The sequence below is a fragment of the Melospiza melodia genome, unplaced genomic scaffold (assembly GCF_035770615.1).
Source record: "Melospiza melodia melodia isolate bMelMel2 unplaced genomic scaffold, bMelMel2.pri scaffold_145, whole genome shotgun sequence".
Lineage (NCBI taxonomy): Eukaryota > Metazoa > Chordata > Aves > Passeriformes > Passerellidae > Melospiza > Melospiza melodia.
This window is the reverse complement of record NW_026948511.1, coordinates 169,051-186,054: the sequence shown is the minus strand read 5'-3', so window position 1 is coordinate 186,054 and position 17,004 is coordinate 169,051. Positions and strand designations below refer to the sequence as shown.

The following is a 17,004-nucleotide window of genomic DNA, read 5'->3' as shown; positions in this document are numbered from 1 at the left end:
ATGGCTGGTGACACAACCATCACCTGGTGGGACCATGGCCGGTGACACAACCTTCACCTGGTGGGACCATGGCTGGTGACACAACCATCCCCTGGTGGGACCATGGCCGGTGACACAACCATCCCCTGGTGGGACCATGGCTGGTGACACAACCATCACCTGGTGGGACCATGGCTGGTGACACAACCATCACCTGGTGGGACCATGGCCGGTGACACAACCATCACCTGGTGGGACCATGGCCGGTGACACAACCATCACCTGGTGGGACCATGGCTGGTGACACAACCATCACCTGGTGGGACCATGGCCAGTGACACAACCATCACCTGGTGGGACCATGGCTGGTGACACAACCATCCCCTGGTGCCTCCACGGTTCCACGATTCGGGCGCTGAAGCCGAGTTACCCCATGGATTTGTGGAGTTTTTTTTGGGGATCAAACCAGAATTCCAGGGATTCACTCCCAGTTTCCTGCTGGATTTTTGGGAACAAAAAAACGACACTTCACCAGAAACCCCATTCCCTGCGTTTTGGGGTGAATTTTATACCACAAAACCCCAAAACCCCATTCCAAAACTGAGCATTCCCACGAATTTGGGGTTTTTTTTTTTGGGATCAAACCAGAATTCCAGGGATTCACCCCCAGTTCCCTGCTGGGGTTGTTGGATATTTGGGGAGAAGAAAATGAAACTTCACCAGAAACGCCATTTCCTGCATTTTAGGGTCACCTTTATGCCATAAAACCCCAAAAACCCCAAAAACCCCAAAAACCCCAAAAGTGTGCGCCAAAGCCAAGCGTTCCCACAAATTTGCAGGTTTTTTTTGGGGGGTGAAATCAGAATTTCAGGGGTTCACCCCCAATTTCCTGCTGAATTTTTTGGGGAAAAAAACCCCAACATTTCACCAGAACCATTTTTCTGCATTTTGGGGTGAATTTTATGCCGTAAAACCCAAAAACCCCACAGCAAAGCCAAGCATTGCTGCAGATTAGTGGGGGTTTTTTTGGGGATAAAACCTGAATTCCAGGGGTTCACCCTCAGTTTCCTGCTGGGTTTTTGGGGGAAAAAACCAACATTTCACCAGAACCTCTTTTCTGCATTTTGGGGTGAATTTTATACCATAAAACCCAAAAAAACCCGCACCAAACCCAAGCATTCCTGCAGATTAGTGGGGGTTTTTGGGGCATAAAATCAGAATTCCAGGGATTCACCCCCAATTTCCTGCTGGATTTTTGGGGAAAAAAAACAACATTTCACCAGAACCATTTTGCTGCATTTTGGGGTGAATTTTATGCCGTAAACCCCAAAAAATCCCACAGCAAAGCCAAGCATTGCTGCAGATTAGTGGGGGATTTTGGGGCATAAAATCAGAATTTCAGGGGTTCACCCTCAGTTTCATGCTGGATTTTTGGGGGAACACATGGCACTTCACTAGAACCTCATTTCCCTGCATTTTGAGGTGAATTTTCTACCCCAAAACCTCGTTCCAAAACTGAGCATTCCCACGAATTTGGGGTTTTTTTTTGGGATAAAACCAGAATTTCAGGGATTCACTCCCAGTTCCCTGCCGGATTTTTGGGGACAACAAATGACATTTCACCAGAACCATTTTCCTGCATTTTGGGGTCGCTTTATTCCACAAAACTCAAAACCCCCACGTCGGAGCCAAGCACTCCTGGGGATTCGGGGGTGGTTTTTTTTGGGGCTAAGACCACAATTTTGGGGATTCAATTTTTGGGGCTAAGACCACAATTTTGGGGATTCACCACAAATTTTTTTGGGGGGCTAAGAGCACAATTTTGGGGATTCACCACTAATTTTTTTTGGTGCTAAGACCACAATTTTGGGGATTCAATTTTTGGGGCTACGACCACGATTTTGGGGATTCACCACAAATTTTTGGGGGGGCTAAGACCACAATTTTGGGGATTCACCAATTTTGGGGATTCACCACAAATTTTTTTGGGGGGCTAAGACCACAATTTTGGGGATTCACCAATTTTGGGGATTCACCACAAATTTTTTTCGGGGCCAAGACCACAATTTTGGGGCTTCACCGATTTTGGGGCTAAGACCACAATTTTGGGGATTCACCACAAATTTTTTTTGGGGCTAAGACCACAATTTTGGGGATTCACCAATTTTGGGGATTCACCACAAATTTTTTTGGGGCTAAGACCACAATTTTGGGGATTCAATTTTTGGGGCTAAGACCACAATTTTGGGGATTCACCACAAATTTTTTTGGGGCTAAGACCACAATTTTGGGGATTCAATTTTTGGGGCTAAGACCACAATTTTGGGGATTCACCACAAGTTTTTTTTTGGGCTAAGACCACAATTTTGGGGATTCACCGATTTTGGGGCTAAGACCACGATTTTGGGGATTCACCAATTTTGGGAATTCACCACAAATTTTTTTGGGGCTAAGACCACAATTTTGGGGATTCACCAATTTTGGGGCTAAGACCACAATTTTGGGGATTCACCACAAATTTTTTTGGGGGGCTAAGACCACAATTTTGGGGATTCAATTTTTGGGGCTAAGACCACAATTTTGGGGATTCACCGATTTTGGGGCTAAGACCACAATTTTGGGGATTCACCACAAATTTTTTTTTGGGCTAAGACCACAATTTTGGGGATTCACCAATTTTGGGGATTCACCACAAATTTTTTTTGGTGCTAAGACCACAATTTTGGGGATTCAATTTTTGGGGCTAAGACCACAATTTTGGGGATTCACCACAAATTTTTTGGGGGGGCTAAGACCACAATTTTGGGGATTCAATTTTTGGGGCTAAGACCACAATTTTGGGGATTCACCACAAATTTTTTGGGGGGGCTAAGACCACAATTTTGGGGATTCACCGATTTTGGGGCTAAGACCACAATTTTGGGGATTCACCAATTTTGGGGCTAAGACCACAATTTTGGGGATTCACCACAAATTTTTTTTGGGGCTAAGACCACGATTTTGGGGATTCATCAATTTTGGGGCTAAGACCACAATTTTGGGGATTCACCACAAATTTTTTTGGGGGGCTAAGAACATAATTTTAGGGATTCACCAATTTTGGGGCTAAGACCACAATTTTGGGGATTCAATTTTTGGGGCTAAGACCACAATTTTGGGGATTCACCAATTTTGGGGGCTAAGACCACAATTTTGGGGATTCACCACAGATTTTTTTAGGGGGCTAAGACCACAATTTTGGGGATTCACCAATTTTGGGGCTGAGACCACAAATGTGTGGATTCAATTTCCGGGGCACGGCGGCAGCCCGGCGATGCGCCGGCACCTCCCCAGCTCCACGCGGGCGCCGGTGACGCCGGCGCTCCACGCCGTCCCCGCGACGTCCACGCGGTGCGGGGGCCCCGAGCGGAACTCCCGCGTCAGCCGCGCCCGGAACGGGACCCGGAGGCGCCGCCGGAGCCCCCGGAGCAGCACGGAGCACTCGGAGTGCGCCGGGATCTCCTGCCGCGCCCGGCGCGCCCGCGACACGAACTCGGTGACGGCGGCGCCGCCGACCCACGGCACGGCGGTGGCGTTGCCCACGTCCCACCCGCGCGGCTCCGTCAGGATTACGGGGGGCGCGCGGAGAACCCCGCGGGCGGCCGCCAGCGCCGGCAGCGCGGCGCTCCAGCCCCGCTCCGCCTCGGTGGCCTCCTCCATGGTCACCACCTTGTTGGAAAAGAAATGAAATTTAGCAAAATGTTTAATTATAGTGAGTCGTGTGCGAACTGGCTTGTTAAAAAGTAGTTTTGTAGCCGTTGAAAGTGTGTGTTGGGTTTTGTGTGTAACCTAGCAGGTAGTCTTAGGGATTTATTCAATAATTAAACCAGTGCAGGAAAGTAAGAATGCTAACCTGTCTGGAGGCAGCATATGATGCTCTTAGAATACGATAAGCAGAGGATTAATGATCTTGTTTGTTGTTGTGGTGTGCTGCAATGTCCCATTTTGGCCTTCCAGGTCATTCCCCAGGTGTGCCTGCGCCTCTCTCCCTTCCCCCTCGCCCCCATGCTGAGTGAGTCCTGTCAATCAGGCTTAACATTCCAGCAACGTGTCGTGTGGTTGGTCAAGTTCAAAGGATGCCCCTGTGCCCAGGGGTCATTGGCCTGTCTGGGTGTCATCTTCCCCTGAGACCCTGCCCCTCTCACCTGGTTGGTGGCTCACCTGAACCTCCCCTCCCCTGTCCCTGAGCTTAAAAGGTGATCAGAGCATGCGGCCGGGGTTCTGTTGGAGCAGTTGCTCACGTTCAGACCTCTGTAACCATGGAATAAACCTCTGAACATTAAACCCTCCAGCAGAATCCTCTCCTTTTTCTCTTCACCATCGCCTGAAGCCATTCCTCCTGAGGTAAACGGGGTTCCAACAAGCCTGGACTTGTTCAGTGCCCAGCTGCAACCACCAGCAAGCCAAGGTATCTCTGGGGTGACACACCGCAGTTGCTGCCTTTGGCCTGGCAGCGAGGGTCAGACCGGCCCAGGCACAATCTAACTGGGAATATTGGGAGCCTTTTTCCAATAGTTTGTGAACCAAGGAATGTCTCACAAGGGGTCTGTGACCAGGCAAGGGGAACGGGGAACTGTGTCTTGGAGACTTTGTTGTGAATCGCATGTATAAGAGGGAAGCACCCATACGTGAATTTGGGGGCTCGGACTTTGGGACGTGAGTCCCCCAGTTCCCCGGGCCCTTAATAAAGCACCCCCAAAACTTATCCGAGTTTTGTGCCATCCATCAATCGGGCAACAACCTTGGAGGCCACCTGGCAGCCCTCGTTCCTGGCCAGCACCTCGGCCAGCTCCTCATCCTCGGCGCTCTCCAGCGCGGCGCTGCCGTTGTAGGACACGTCGGCGATGGAGACGCCCACAGCATCCTGGCGCACGGCCAGCACCTGGTACCACTTGTACCACAGCTCCTCGCCCTCCACGGGCACGAAGAGCGCCTGCTGCTCCTTGGACACCTTGCCCAGCCCCTGGGGGCTGCGGCCCACGAACACGTCGGTCAGGGGACAGCCCTCGACGGCTCCCGGCGGCGTCCCGCCGAAGGAATCGTCCACCCAGTGCAGCGCCTCGAAGCCGCCGGGGTTGAGGAGCAGCTGGAAGTCGGCGCCGCGCAGCTCCCGCTCGTCCCAGGGGTAGGAGCAGAAGGGGCCGCGGGCGGGCTCGAAGGAGCCCACGTTGCAGCCGTGGGCGCGCGTGGAGCACACGAAGGCGGCGCGGCCCGAGACGGGCTCGGGGCTGGACACGGCGTCGGCGGGGACGGAGCCGCGGAACGGAGCCCAGCGGAGCCACGGGGAGGCGGCCACGGAGCGAGGGCGGCGCCGGGAGGGAGCTGGAACGGAGGGGGAGGGACTGGGAGGGACTGGGAGGGACTGGGAGGGGATTGGGATGGACTGGGGTGGACTGGGATGGACTGGGATGGACTGGGATGGACTGGGAGGGGATTGGGATGGACTGGGAGGGGATTTGGATGGACTGGGAGGGACTGGGACGGACTGGGAGGGGATTGGGATGGACTGGGAGGGACTGGGAGGGGATTGGGATGGACTGGGACGGACTGGGAGGGACTGGGATGGACTGGGAGGGGATTGGGATGGACTGGGAGGGACTGGGAGGGGATTGGGATGGACTGGGAGGGACTGGGAGGGACTGGGAGGGGATTGGGATGGACTGGGGTGGACTGGGAGGGGATTGGGATGGACTGGGACGGACTGGGAGGGACTGGGATGGACTGGGAGGGGATTGGGATGGACTGGGAGGGACTGGGATGGACTGGGATGGACTGGGAGGGGATTGGGATGGACTGGGACGGACTGGGAGGGACTGGGATGGACTGGGAGGGGATTGGGAGGGACTGGGATGGGCTGGGATGGGATTGAAATGGACTGGGATGGACTGGGATGGACTGGGATGGACTGGGAGGGGATTGGGATGGACTGGGAGGGACTGGGAGGGGATTTGGATGGACTGGGAGGGACTGGGATGGACTGGGAGGGAGCTGGAATGGAGGGGGAGGGACTGGGAGGGGATTGGGATGGACTGGGATGGACTGGGATGGACTGGGAGGGGATTGAAATGGACTGGGATGGATTGAAATGGACTGAGATGGACTGGTCTGTACTGGTCCATACTGGTCCATACTGGTCCATACCGGTCCATACTGGTCCACGCTGGTCCGGGCTCCAGCCCAGCGCTCACCTGGGATCTCCTCGCGGTTCCTGCCCGGGGCCGGCGCCGCCTCAATCCCCGAAACTCCCGAAAATCCCGGAATTCCCAAATTTCCCGGAATTCCTGGAATTCCTGATCCCAACAGCAGCAGCAGCAGCACCGGGAGCTGGGGGGGACCCAGGGCCGTCACCCCAAACCCCAAACCCGACCCCAAAATTCCCTTTGGGGCTAAAACCCCAAATTCCCCAAATTCCTTTTGGGGCTGAAACTCCAAATTCCCCAAATTCCCTTTTGGGGCTAAAACCCCAAATTGGCCCAAAATTCCTTTTGGGGCTGAATCCCCCAATTGGACCAAAATCGACCCCAAAATTCCCTTTTTGGGATGAAACCTCCGATTTGAAACAAAATCGACCCCAGATTTTCCTTTTGGGGCTGAAACCCCAAATTGGCCGAAAATCGACCCCAAAATTTCCTTTTGGGGCCGAATCCCCCAAATTGTCCCAAATCCAACCCCAAATTTCCCTTTTGGGGCTGAAACCCAACTGACCCAAACCCGACCCCAAATTCCCCTTTTGGGGCTGAATCCCCCAAATTGTCCCAAATTCCCTTTTGGGGCTGAAACCCCAAATTGACCCAAATCCAACCCCAAATTCTCCTTTTGGGGCTGAAATCCCAAACTGGCCCAAAATTCCCTTTTGGGGTTGAACCCCAACTGACCCAAACCCGACCCCAAATTTCCATTTCAGGACTGAACCCCAAATTGTCCCAAACCCGACCCCAAAATCCCTTTTGGGACCGAACCCCAAATTGGCCCAAACCTGACCCCAAATTCCCTTTTGGGGCTGAAACCCCAACTGACCCAAATCCGACCCCAAATTCTCCTTTTGGGGCTGAAAACCCCAAATTGGCCCAAAATCCCTTTTGGGACCAAACCCCAAATTGACCCAAATCCGACCCCAAATTCCCTTTTGGGGCTGAAACCCCAGATTGGCCCAAAATTCCCATTTGGGGCTGAAAACCCCAAATTGGCCCAAAATTCCCATTTGGGGCTGAAAACCCCAAATTGGCCCAAAATTCCCATTTGGGGCTGAAAACCCCAATTGGTCCAAAATCGACCCCAAAATTCCCTTTTTGGGATGAAACCTCCGATTTGAAACAAAATCAACCCCAGATTTTCCTTTTGGGGCTGAAACCCCAAATTGGCCGAAAATCGACCCCAAAATTTCCTTTTGGGGCCGAATCCCCCAAATTGTCCCAAATCCAACCCCAAATTTTCCTTTTGGGGTTGAATTCCCCAAATTGTCCCAAATCTGACCCCAAATTCCCTTTTGGGGCTGAATCCCCCGAATTGTCCCAAATCCGACCCCAAATTTCCTTTTTGGGGCTGAAACCCCAAATTGTCCCAAATTCCCTTTTGGGGCTGAAATCCCAAATTGGCCCAAAATTCCTATTTGGGGCCGAATCCCCCAATGGGACCAAAATCGACCCCAAAATTCCCTTTGGGGTTGAACCCCAACTGACCCAAACCCGACCCCAAATTTCCATTTTAGGACTGAACCCCAAATTGTCCCAAACCCGACCCCAAAATCTCTTTTGGGGCTGAAACCCCAGATTGACCCAAATCCAACCCCAAATTCTCCTTTTGGGGCTGAAAACCCCAAATTGTCCCAAATTCCCTTTTGGGACCAAACCCCAAATTGTCCCAAACCCAACACCAAATTCCACTTTTGGGACCAAACCCCAAATTGTCCCAAACCCGACCCCAAATTTCCCTTTTGGGGTTGAAATCCCAAATTGTCCCAAAGCCCCCCCAGATCTGGATTTGGGATTTTATCCCGTTCCTCCCCTTATTAAAAAAAAATAAAATAATTTTAAAATAAAGAAAATATTAAGATTTTGAAAAATTAAAGGTAAAAATGAAAACATTGGAAATTTTAAGACATTTTAAAAATTAAAATGTAACTAATTTCTAAAACTAAAAGTGAAATTTTAAAATAAAATTTCAAAATAAAATTTTCAAAATAAATACTTAAACATTTAAAATATAATATATATTAAATTTTTAGCATGGATTTTAAAAATGAAAACTAAAAACATTTAAACGTAGAAAATATCTATATTATATTATATTATATTATATTATATTATACTATATTATATTATATTATATTATATTATATTATATTATATTATATTATATTATATTATATTATATTATATTATATTATATATTAAATATATATAATATTATATATAATATTATATTATAGTATATATTAAATTATATATATATAATTATATAATATAATAATATATAATATTATATTACAATATAATATATATTAAATTTTTAGCATGGATTTTAAAAATGAAAACTAAAAACATTTAAAATATATATATTATATTATATTATATTATATTATATTATATTATATTATATTATATTATATTATATTATATTATATTATATTATATTATATTATATTATATTATGTTATGTTATGTTATGTTATATTATATATTAAATACATATATTATATAATATATAATATATATAATATATAATATATAATATATAATATATAATATATAATATATATAATATAATATATAATATATAATATATAATATATAATATATAATATATAATATATAATATATAATATATAATATATAATATATAATATAATATTATATTATATATTAAATTACATATATAATTATATAATATAAGTATATATATATATATAATATATAAGTATATATATATTATATAATATATATGTAATTATAATTATATGTATAATATAAGTATATATATATATATTATATAATATATAAGTATATATAATATATATTATAATATAATATAATATATATTAAATTTTTAGCATGGATTTTAAAAATTAAAACGAAAAATATTTAAATGTAGAAAATTCTATATGATATGATATGATATGATATGATATGATATGATATGATATGATATGATATGATATGATATTATATTATATTTTAAATATATAATATATAATATATAATATATAATATATAATATAACATTATATTATATATTAAATTATATATATAAAATTATATCATATAATAATATATAATATTATATTATAATGTTATGTATATTAAATTTTTAGCATGGCTTTTAAAAATGAAAACTAAAAACATTTAAACTTAGAAAATATATATAATATAATATAATATAATATAATATAATATAATATAATATAATATAATATAATATAATATAATATAATATAATATAATATAATATAATATAATATAATATAATATAATATAATATAATATAATATAATATAATATAATATAATATAATATAATATAATATAATATAGATTTTTTCTCCGTTTAAATGTTTTTAGTTTTCATTTTTAAAATCCATGCTAAAAATTTAATATATATAATATTATAATATAATATTATATATTATTATATGATATAATTTTATATATATAAATAATATAAAATATATTATTAAAACCTTCAAAAGCAAAATTAAAAAATCAAAATTAAAAATTGAAAATTGTGATTTTTGGACAGAAATTAAAAATAATTCCCAATTTTGTTCCCCCTCCCCCCGGCCGTACCTGCGGCGGCGCCATCGCTCCGGGGCTGCGGAAAATTCCAGAAACTTCCTCAAAAATCCAACCCCGGACCCCGAATTCCCAATTCCGGGGGTCCCAAACCCCAAATTTTGGGGCTCCCCCAGTTCCCAGCCCAAATTTTGGGATTTTTTACCCCAAAAAATCCGAATTTTGGGGCATTTTTAGGTAAAAAATTGGGGGTTTTCCCTTCCAAAATTCCCATTTTTGGGGCTCCAAAAATCGAAATTTTGGGGTTTTCCCTCTCTAAAAATCCAAATTTTGGGGTTCCCCAATCCCAAACCCCCAAATTTTGGGGCTCCCCCAGTTCCCAGCCCCAATTTCGGGATTTTTTGACCCATAAATTTGAATTTTGGGGCATTTTTCGATAAAAATTTGGGGGTTTTCCCTCCCAAAATTCCCATTTTTGGGGCTCCAATCCCCAAATTTTGGGATTTTCCCTCTCTGAAAATCCAAATTTTGGGGTTCTCCAATCCCAAACCCCCAAATTTTGGGGCTCCCCCAATTACCAGCCCAAATTTTGGGATTTTTTAACCCAAAAATTTGAATTTTGGGGCGTTCCCAGCTCCGAATTTTGGGATTTTCTCCCCAAATTTCCCCATTTTGGGCCCCCAAACCCCAAATTTTGGGCTCCCCTCTCCCCAAATTCCCATTTTTTGGGGTCCCCCTTCAATTTTTGGGGTTTTCCTTCCCAAAATCCACATTTTGGGCTCCTTTTTACCCAAAATTTCCCTTTTTTGTTCCTCCCTCCCTTCAAATTTTGGGGCTTTTTCTTCACAAAATTCCCAATTTTGGGGCTCCAAAAATCGAAATTTTGGGGTTTTCCCTCACTTAAAATCCAAATTTTGGGGTTCCCCAATCCCAAACCCCCAAATTTTGGGGCTCCCCCAATTCCCAGCCCCAATTTTGGAAATTTTTGACCCAAAAAAAATCCGAATTTTGGGGCATTTTTCGATAAAAATTTGGGGTTTTCCCTCCCAAAATTCCCATTTTTGGGGCTCCAATCCCCAAATTTTGGGATTTTCCCTCTCTGAAAATCCAAATTTTGGGGTTCTCCAATCCCAAACCCCCAAATTTTGGGGCTCCCCCAGGTCCCAGCCCAAATTTCGGGATTTTTTGACCCAAAAATTTGAATTTTGGGGCGTTCCCAGCTCCGAATTTTGGGATTTTCTCCCCAAATTTCTCCATTTTTTGCCCCCAAACCCCAAATTTTGGGGTCCCCCCTCACCTGTGCTCCTGTCCCAAGAAAATTTGGATTTTTTGGGTTTTTTTCAGCCGATTTTGGAGCTTTTTGTGTCACTTCATCCCCAAAACCTCCCAGGAAAAACGTCAGAAATGCAAAAAAGAAATCCCAAAAAAACCCAAAAAAAGAGAAGTGAAATTTTTTTTTGTGGGGGATTTTTCCGCTTTTTGGGGATTTTTCACTTCACTTTTTTGGGTTTTTTTTTATTCGATTTGAAACTGAGAAAAACCAAAGGGTGCCAGAATCAGCGATTTTGGGGGGGATTGAAGAAATTTCTGCTTTTCCCAGGGTCGGGTTGAGAAAAGAATTTTGATTTTATTAGAAATGAACAGAAATGAGAAAAATCCACCAAAAATCCGTGAGAGAGCCCAGAACGGCCCCCCAAAGGCAAAGAAATGAACCAAAATCCCAGAAATGACCCCAAAACCTTGAAAAATGAACCCAAAACCTTCAAAATTAATCCAAAATCCCAGAAAATGAACCCAAAACCTTGAAAAATGAATCCAAACCTTTGAAAACCAAACCCACATCCTTCAAAATGAACCAAAACCCATAAATGAACGAAAATCCCATAAAATGAACCAAAATCCCACAAAATGAGCCCAAAAACCCCCCAAAAAATGAACCCAAACCCTTTAAAATGACACAAAACCCCCCAAAAAATGAAACCAAAACCCCCAAAAAGAACAAAAATCCCATAAAATGAACCCAAACCCCAAAAAATGAACCCAAAACCCCAAAAATGAACCCAAAACTTAAAAATTGAACCCAAAGCCTCCAAAAATGACCGAAAACTCCAGAAAATGACCCCAAAATCCCAAAAATGAACAAAAAAATCCCCAAAATGACCCCAAACCCCTCCAAAAGCCAAAATCCCATAAAATGAACCCAAACCCCACAAAATGAACCCCAAAACCTTCAAAATTCCCAAATCTCATCAAATGAACCCAAAATCGCCCCAAAACCCCAAAATTCAGCCCAGGAGATTCTGAAAATCCCAAATTTTGGGGTTTTGCCCCCCTGAAATGAACCCAAACTGCACGAAATGAACCAAAACCCAAAGAATGAAACCAAAATCCCAAAAATGAACGAAAATCCCATAGAATGAATCCAAACCCCAAAAAATGAACCCAAACCCTTTAAAATGACACAAAACCCCCCAAAAAATGAAACCAAAACCCCCAAAAAGAACAAAAATCCCCCAAAAAATGAACCCAAATCCCAGAAATGAACCAAAACCCAAAAAATGAAACCAAAACTTAAAAATTGAACCCAAAGCCTCCAAAAATGACCGAAAACTCCAGAAAATGACCCCCAAAATCCCAAAAATGAAACCAAAACCCCCAAAATGACCCCAAACCCCTCCAAAAGCCCAAAATCCCAGAAAATGAACCCAAACCCCCAAAAATGAACCCAAAATCCTTCAAAATTCCCAAATCTCATCAAATGAACCCAAAATCGCCCCCAAAACCCCAAAATTCTGCCCAGGAGATTCTGAAAATCCCCAAATTTTGGGGTTTTGCCCCCCTGAAATGAACCCAAACTGCACGAAATGAACCCAAAACCCCAAAAAATGAAACCAAAACCCCAAAAATGAACGAAAATCCATAAAATGAATCCAAACCCCAAAAAATGACTCAAAACCCCCCAAAAAATGAAACCAAAACCCCCAAAAAGAACAAAAATCCCCAAAAAATGAACCCAAATCCCATAAAATGAAAGAAAATCCCATAAAATGAACTAAAATCCCATCAAATGAACCCAAACCCCAAAAAATGAACCCAAAACCCCAAAATATGAACCCAAAACCCCAAAAATGAACCCAAAACCCAAAAAATGAACCCAAAACCCCAAAAATGAACAAAAATCCCCAAAAATGAACCCAAACACCAAAAAATGATCCAAAACCCCAAAAAATGAACCCAAAACTTCAAAATTGAACCCAAAGCCTCCAAAAATGACCGAAAACTCCAGAAAATGACCCCAAAATCCCAAAAAATGAACAAAAAATCCCCAAAATGACCCAAACCCCTCCAAAAGCCCAAAACCCCAGAAAATGAACCCAAACCCCCAAAAATGAACCCCAAATCCTTCAAAATTCCCCAAATCTCATCAAATGAACCCAAAATCGCCCCAAAACCCCAAAATTCTGCCCAGGAGATTCTGAAAATCCCAAATTTTGGGGTTTTGCCCCCTGAAATGAACCCAAACTGCACGAAATGAACCCAAAACCCCAAAAAATGAAACCAAAACCCCAAAAATGAACGAAAATCCCATAAAATGAATCCAAACCCCAAAAAATGACTCAAAACCCCCAAAAAATGAAACCAAAACCCCCAAAAGAACAAAAATCCCCAAAAAATGAACCCAAATCCCAGAAAATGAAAGAAAATCCCATAAAATGAACTAAAATCCCATCAAATGAACCCAAACCCCCAAAAATGAACCCAAAACCCCAAAAATGAAACCAAAACCCCAAAAATGAACAAAAATCCCCAAAAATGAACCCAAACCCCAAAAAAATGATCCAAAACCCCAAAAAATGAACCAAAACTTCAAAATTGAACCCAAAGCCTCCAAAAGTGACCTAAAACTCCAGAAAATGACCCAAAAAATCCCAAAAAATGAACAAAAAAACCCCCAAATGACCCCAAACCCCCCAAAAATGAAACCAAAATCCAGAAAATGAACCCCAAAGCCCCAAACGTGAGCAAAAATCCCAGAAAATGAACCCAAACCCAAAAATGAACCAAACCCTTTAAATGACACAAAAACCCCCAAAAATGAAACCAAAACCCCCAAAAAGAACAAAAATCCCCAAAAAATGAACCCAAATCCCATAAAATGAAAGAAAATCCCATAAATGAACTAAAATCCCATCAAATGAACCCAAACCCCCAAAAAATGAACCCAAAACCCCAAAATATGAACCCAAAACCCCAAAAATGAACTAAAATCCCCAAAAATGAACCCAAACCCAAAAAATGATCCAAAACCCAAAAAATGAACCCAAAACTTCAAAATTGAACCCAAAGCCTCCAAAAATGACCGAAAACTCCAGAAATGACCCCAAAAATCCCAAAAAATGAACAAAAAAATCCCAAAATGACCCCAAACCCCTCCAAAACCCCAAAATCCCATAAAATGAACCCAAACCCCCAAAAATGAACCCCAAATCCTTCAAAATTCCCCAAATCTCATCAAATGAACCCAAAATCGCCCCAAAACCCCAAAATTCAGCCCAGGAGATTCTGAAAATCCCAAATTTTGGGTTTTGCCCCCTGAAATGAACCCAAACTGCACGAAATGAACCCAAAACCCCAAAGAATGAAACCAAAACCCCAAAAATGAACGAAAATCCATAAAATGAACCCAAACCCCCAAAAAATGAACCCAAAACCCCAAAATATGAACCCAAAACCCCAAAAATGAACTAAAATCCCCAAAAATGAACCCAAACCCCAAAAAATGATCCAAAACCCCAAAAAATGAACCCAAAACTTCAAAATTGAACCCAAAGCCTCCAAAGTGACCGAAAACTCCAGAAAATGACCCAAAAATCCCAAAAAATGAACAAAAAAATCCCCAAAATGACCCCAAACCCCTCCAAAAGCCCAAAATCCCATAAAATGAACCCAAACCCCCAAAAATGAACCCAAAATCCTTCAAAATTCCCCAAATCTCATCAAATGAACCCAAAATCGCCCCAAAACCCCAAAATTCAGCCCAGGAGATTCTGAAAATCCCAAATTTTGGGGTTGGCCCCCCTGAAATGAACCCAAACTGCACGAAATGAACCCAAAACCCCAAAAAATGAAACCAAAACCCCAAAATATGAACCAGAACTGCAGAAAGGAACCCAAACCCCAAAAAATGGACCCAAAACCAAAAAATGAACCCAAAATCCCATTAAATGACCCAAAATCCCCCCAAATTCCCCCAAATTCCCCTAAAATCCCCAAAATCCCCCAAAATCCCCAAAATTCCCCAAAATCCCCCAAATTCCCAAATTTCCCCAAAATCCCCAAAATTCCCAAAATGCCCCAAATCCCCAAAATTCTCCAAAGTCCCCAAAATTCCCCAAAATCCCCAATTCCCCAAAAATTCCCCAAAATTCCCCCAAAATGCCCCAAAATCCCCAAAATTCCCCAAAATTCCCCAAATTCCCCAAAATTCCCCAAAACCCCAAATTCCCCAATTCCCCAAAATTCCCCAAATTCCCCAATTCCCCAAAATTCCCCAAAATTCCCCCCAAAATCCCCCAAAATTTCCCAAAATTCCCTAAAAATCCCCCAAATTCCCAAAATTCCCTAAATCCCCAAAATTCCCCAAAAATCCCTGAAAATCCCCCAAATCCCCCAAATTCCCAAAATTCCCCAAAATCCCCAAATCCCCCAAATCCCCAAAATCCCCCAAAATTCCCAAAATGCCCCAAAATTCCCCAAAATTCCCCCCAAAATCCCCCAAAAATCCCCCAAAATTCCCCAAAATTCCCTAAAAATCCCCAAAATTCCCAAAATTCCCCCCAAAATCCCCCAAAAATCCCCCAAAATTTCCCAAAATTCCCAAAATTCCCTAAAAATCCCCAAAATTCCAAAATTCCCTAAAATTCCCTAAAATTCCCCAAAATCCCCCAAATTTCCCAAAATTCCCTAAAAATCCCCAAAACTCCCAAAATCCCCAAAATTCCCCCAAAATCCCTAAAAATCCCCAAAATCCCCCAAATCCCCAAAATTCCCAAAATGCCCAAATTCCCCCAAAATGCCCCAAAATCCCCAAAATTCCCCAAAATTCCCCAAATTCCCCAAAATTCCCCAAAACCCCAAATTCCCCAAATCCCCAAAATTCCCAAATTCCCCAATTTCCCCAAAATTCCCCAAATTCCCCAAATCCCCCCAGCAGGAGGAGCCGGAGCCGCCGCAGAAACCAAAACTTTATTGGGGGGGGGGACCCCAAAAATGGGAGAGAGAAACCAAAATAAACCCAAAAATGGGAGAGAAACCCAAAATAGACCCAAAAATGGGAGAGAAACACAAAATATGGAAAATTGACCCCAAAAATGGGAGAGAGACCCAAAATAAACCCAAAAATGGGAGAGAAACCCAAAATAAACCCAAAAATGGGAGAGAAACACAAAATAGACCAAAAATGGGAGAGAAACACAAAATATGGGAAAATTGACCCCAAAAATGGGAGAGAGACCCAAAATAAACCCAAAAATGGGAGAGAAACCCAAAATAGACCCAAAAATGGAGAGAAACACAAAATAGACCCAAAAATGGGAATTGACCCCAAAATGGGAGAGAAATCCAAAATATGGGAAAATTTACCCCAAAAACGGGAGAGAAACCCAAAATTGGGAAATGACCCCAAAAAACAGGGAGAGAAACTCAAAATATGGGAAAATTGACCCCAAAAATGGGAGAGAGACCCAGAACAGACCCCAAAAATGGGAAATTGACCCAAAAATGGGAGAGAAACCAAAAATTGGGGGGAAAGAGCCCAAAAATGGGAGAGAAATCCAAAACAGACCCCAAAAATGGGAGAGAAATCAAAAATATGGGAAAATTGACCCAAAAATGGGAGAGAAACCCAAAATAGAGCCCAAAAATGGGGAATTGACCCCAAAATGGGAGAGAAACCCAAAATATGGGAAAATTGACCCCAAAAATGGGGAATTGACCCCAAAAATGGGAGAGAGACCAAAAATTGGGGGGGAAAAAGCCCAAAAATGGGAGAGAAACCCAAAACAGACCCCAAAAATGGGAAATTGACCCCAAAATTGGGGAATTGACCCAAAAATGGGAGACAGAGACCTGAAAATAGCGGGGAAAGAGCCCAAAAATGGGAAATTGACCCCAAAAATGGTGGATTGACCCCAAATATGGGAGAGAGACCAAAAACTGGGGGGAAAGAGCCCAAAAATGGGAGAGAAACCCAAAATTGA

At 42.9% G+C, this 17,004-nt stretch overlaps 1 protein-coding gene and 1 long non-coding RNA gene across 2 annotated transcripts; both read right to left on the bottom strand.

Moving 5' to 3' along the window:
* Positions 1-2,844: 2,844 nt before the first annotated feature.
* On the bottom strand, positions 2,845-5,299 carry LOC134433160 (natterin-4-like; the record flags this gene model as incomplete). The annotated part of the gene is made up of 2 exons (XM_063182040.1): positions 2,845-3,687; positions 4,760-5,299. Coding segments are annotated over 2 exons (966 nt in total), but the record flags the coding sequence as incomplete, so codon positions are not given.
* Positions 5,300-5,308: 9 nt separating this feature from the next.
* Positions 5,309-11,189, bottom strand: LOC134433164 (uncharacterized). The gene is made up of 4 exons (XR_010031502.1): positions 11,043-11,189; positions 9,800-9,824; positions 6,207-6,342; positions 5,309-5,340 (listed from the first exon to the last, which is right to left on the bottom strand). It is a non-coding gene; the product is annotated as an uncharacterized LOC134433164 (long non-coding RNA).
* Between the last annotated feature and the right edge of the window lie 5,815 nt (positions 11,190-17,004).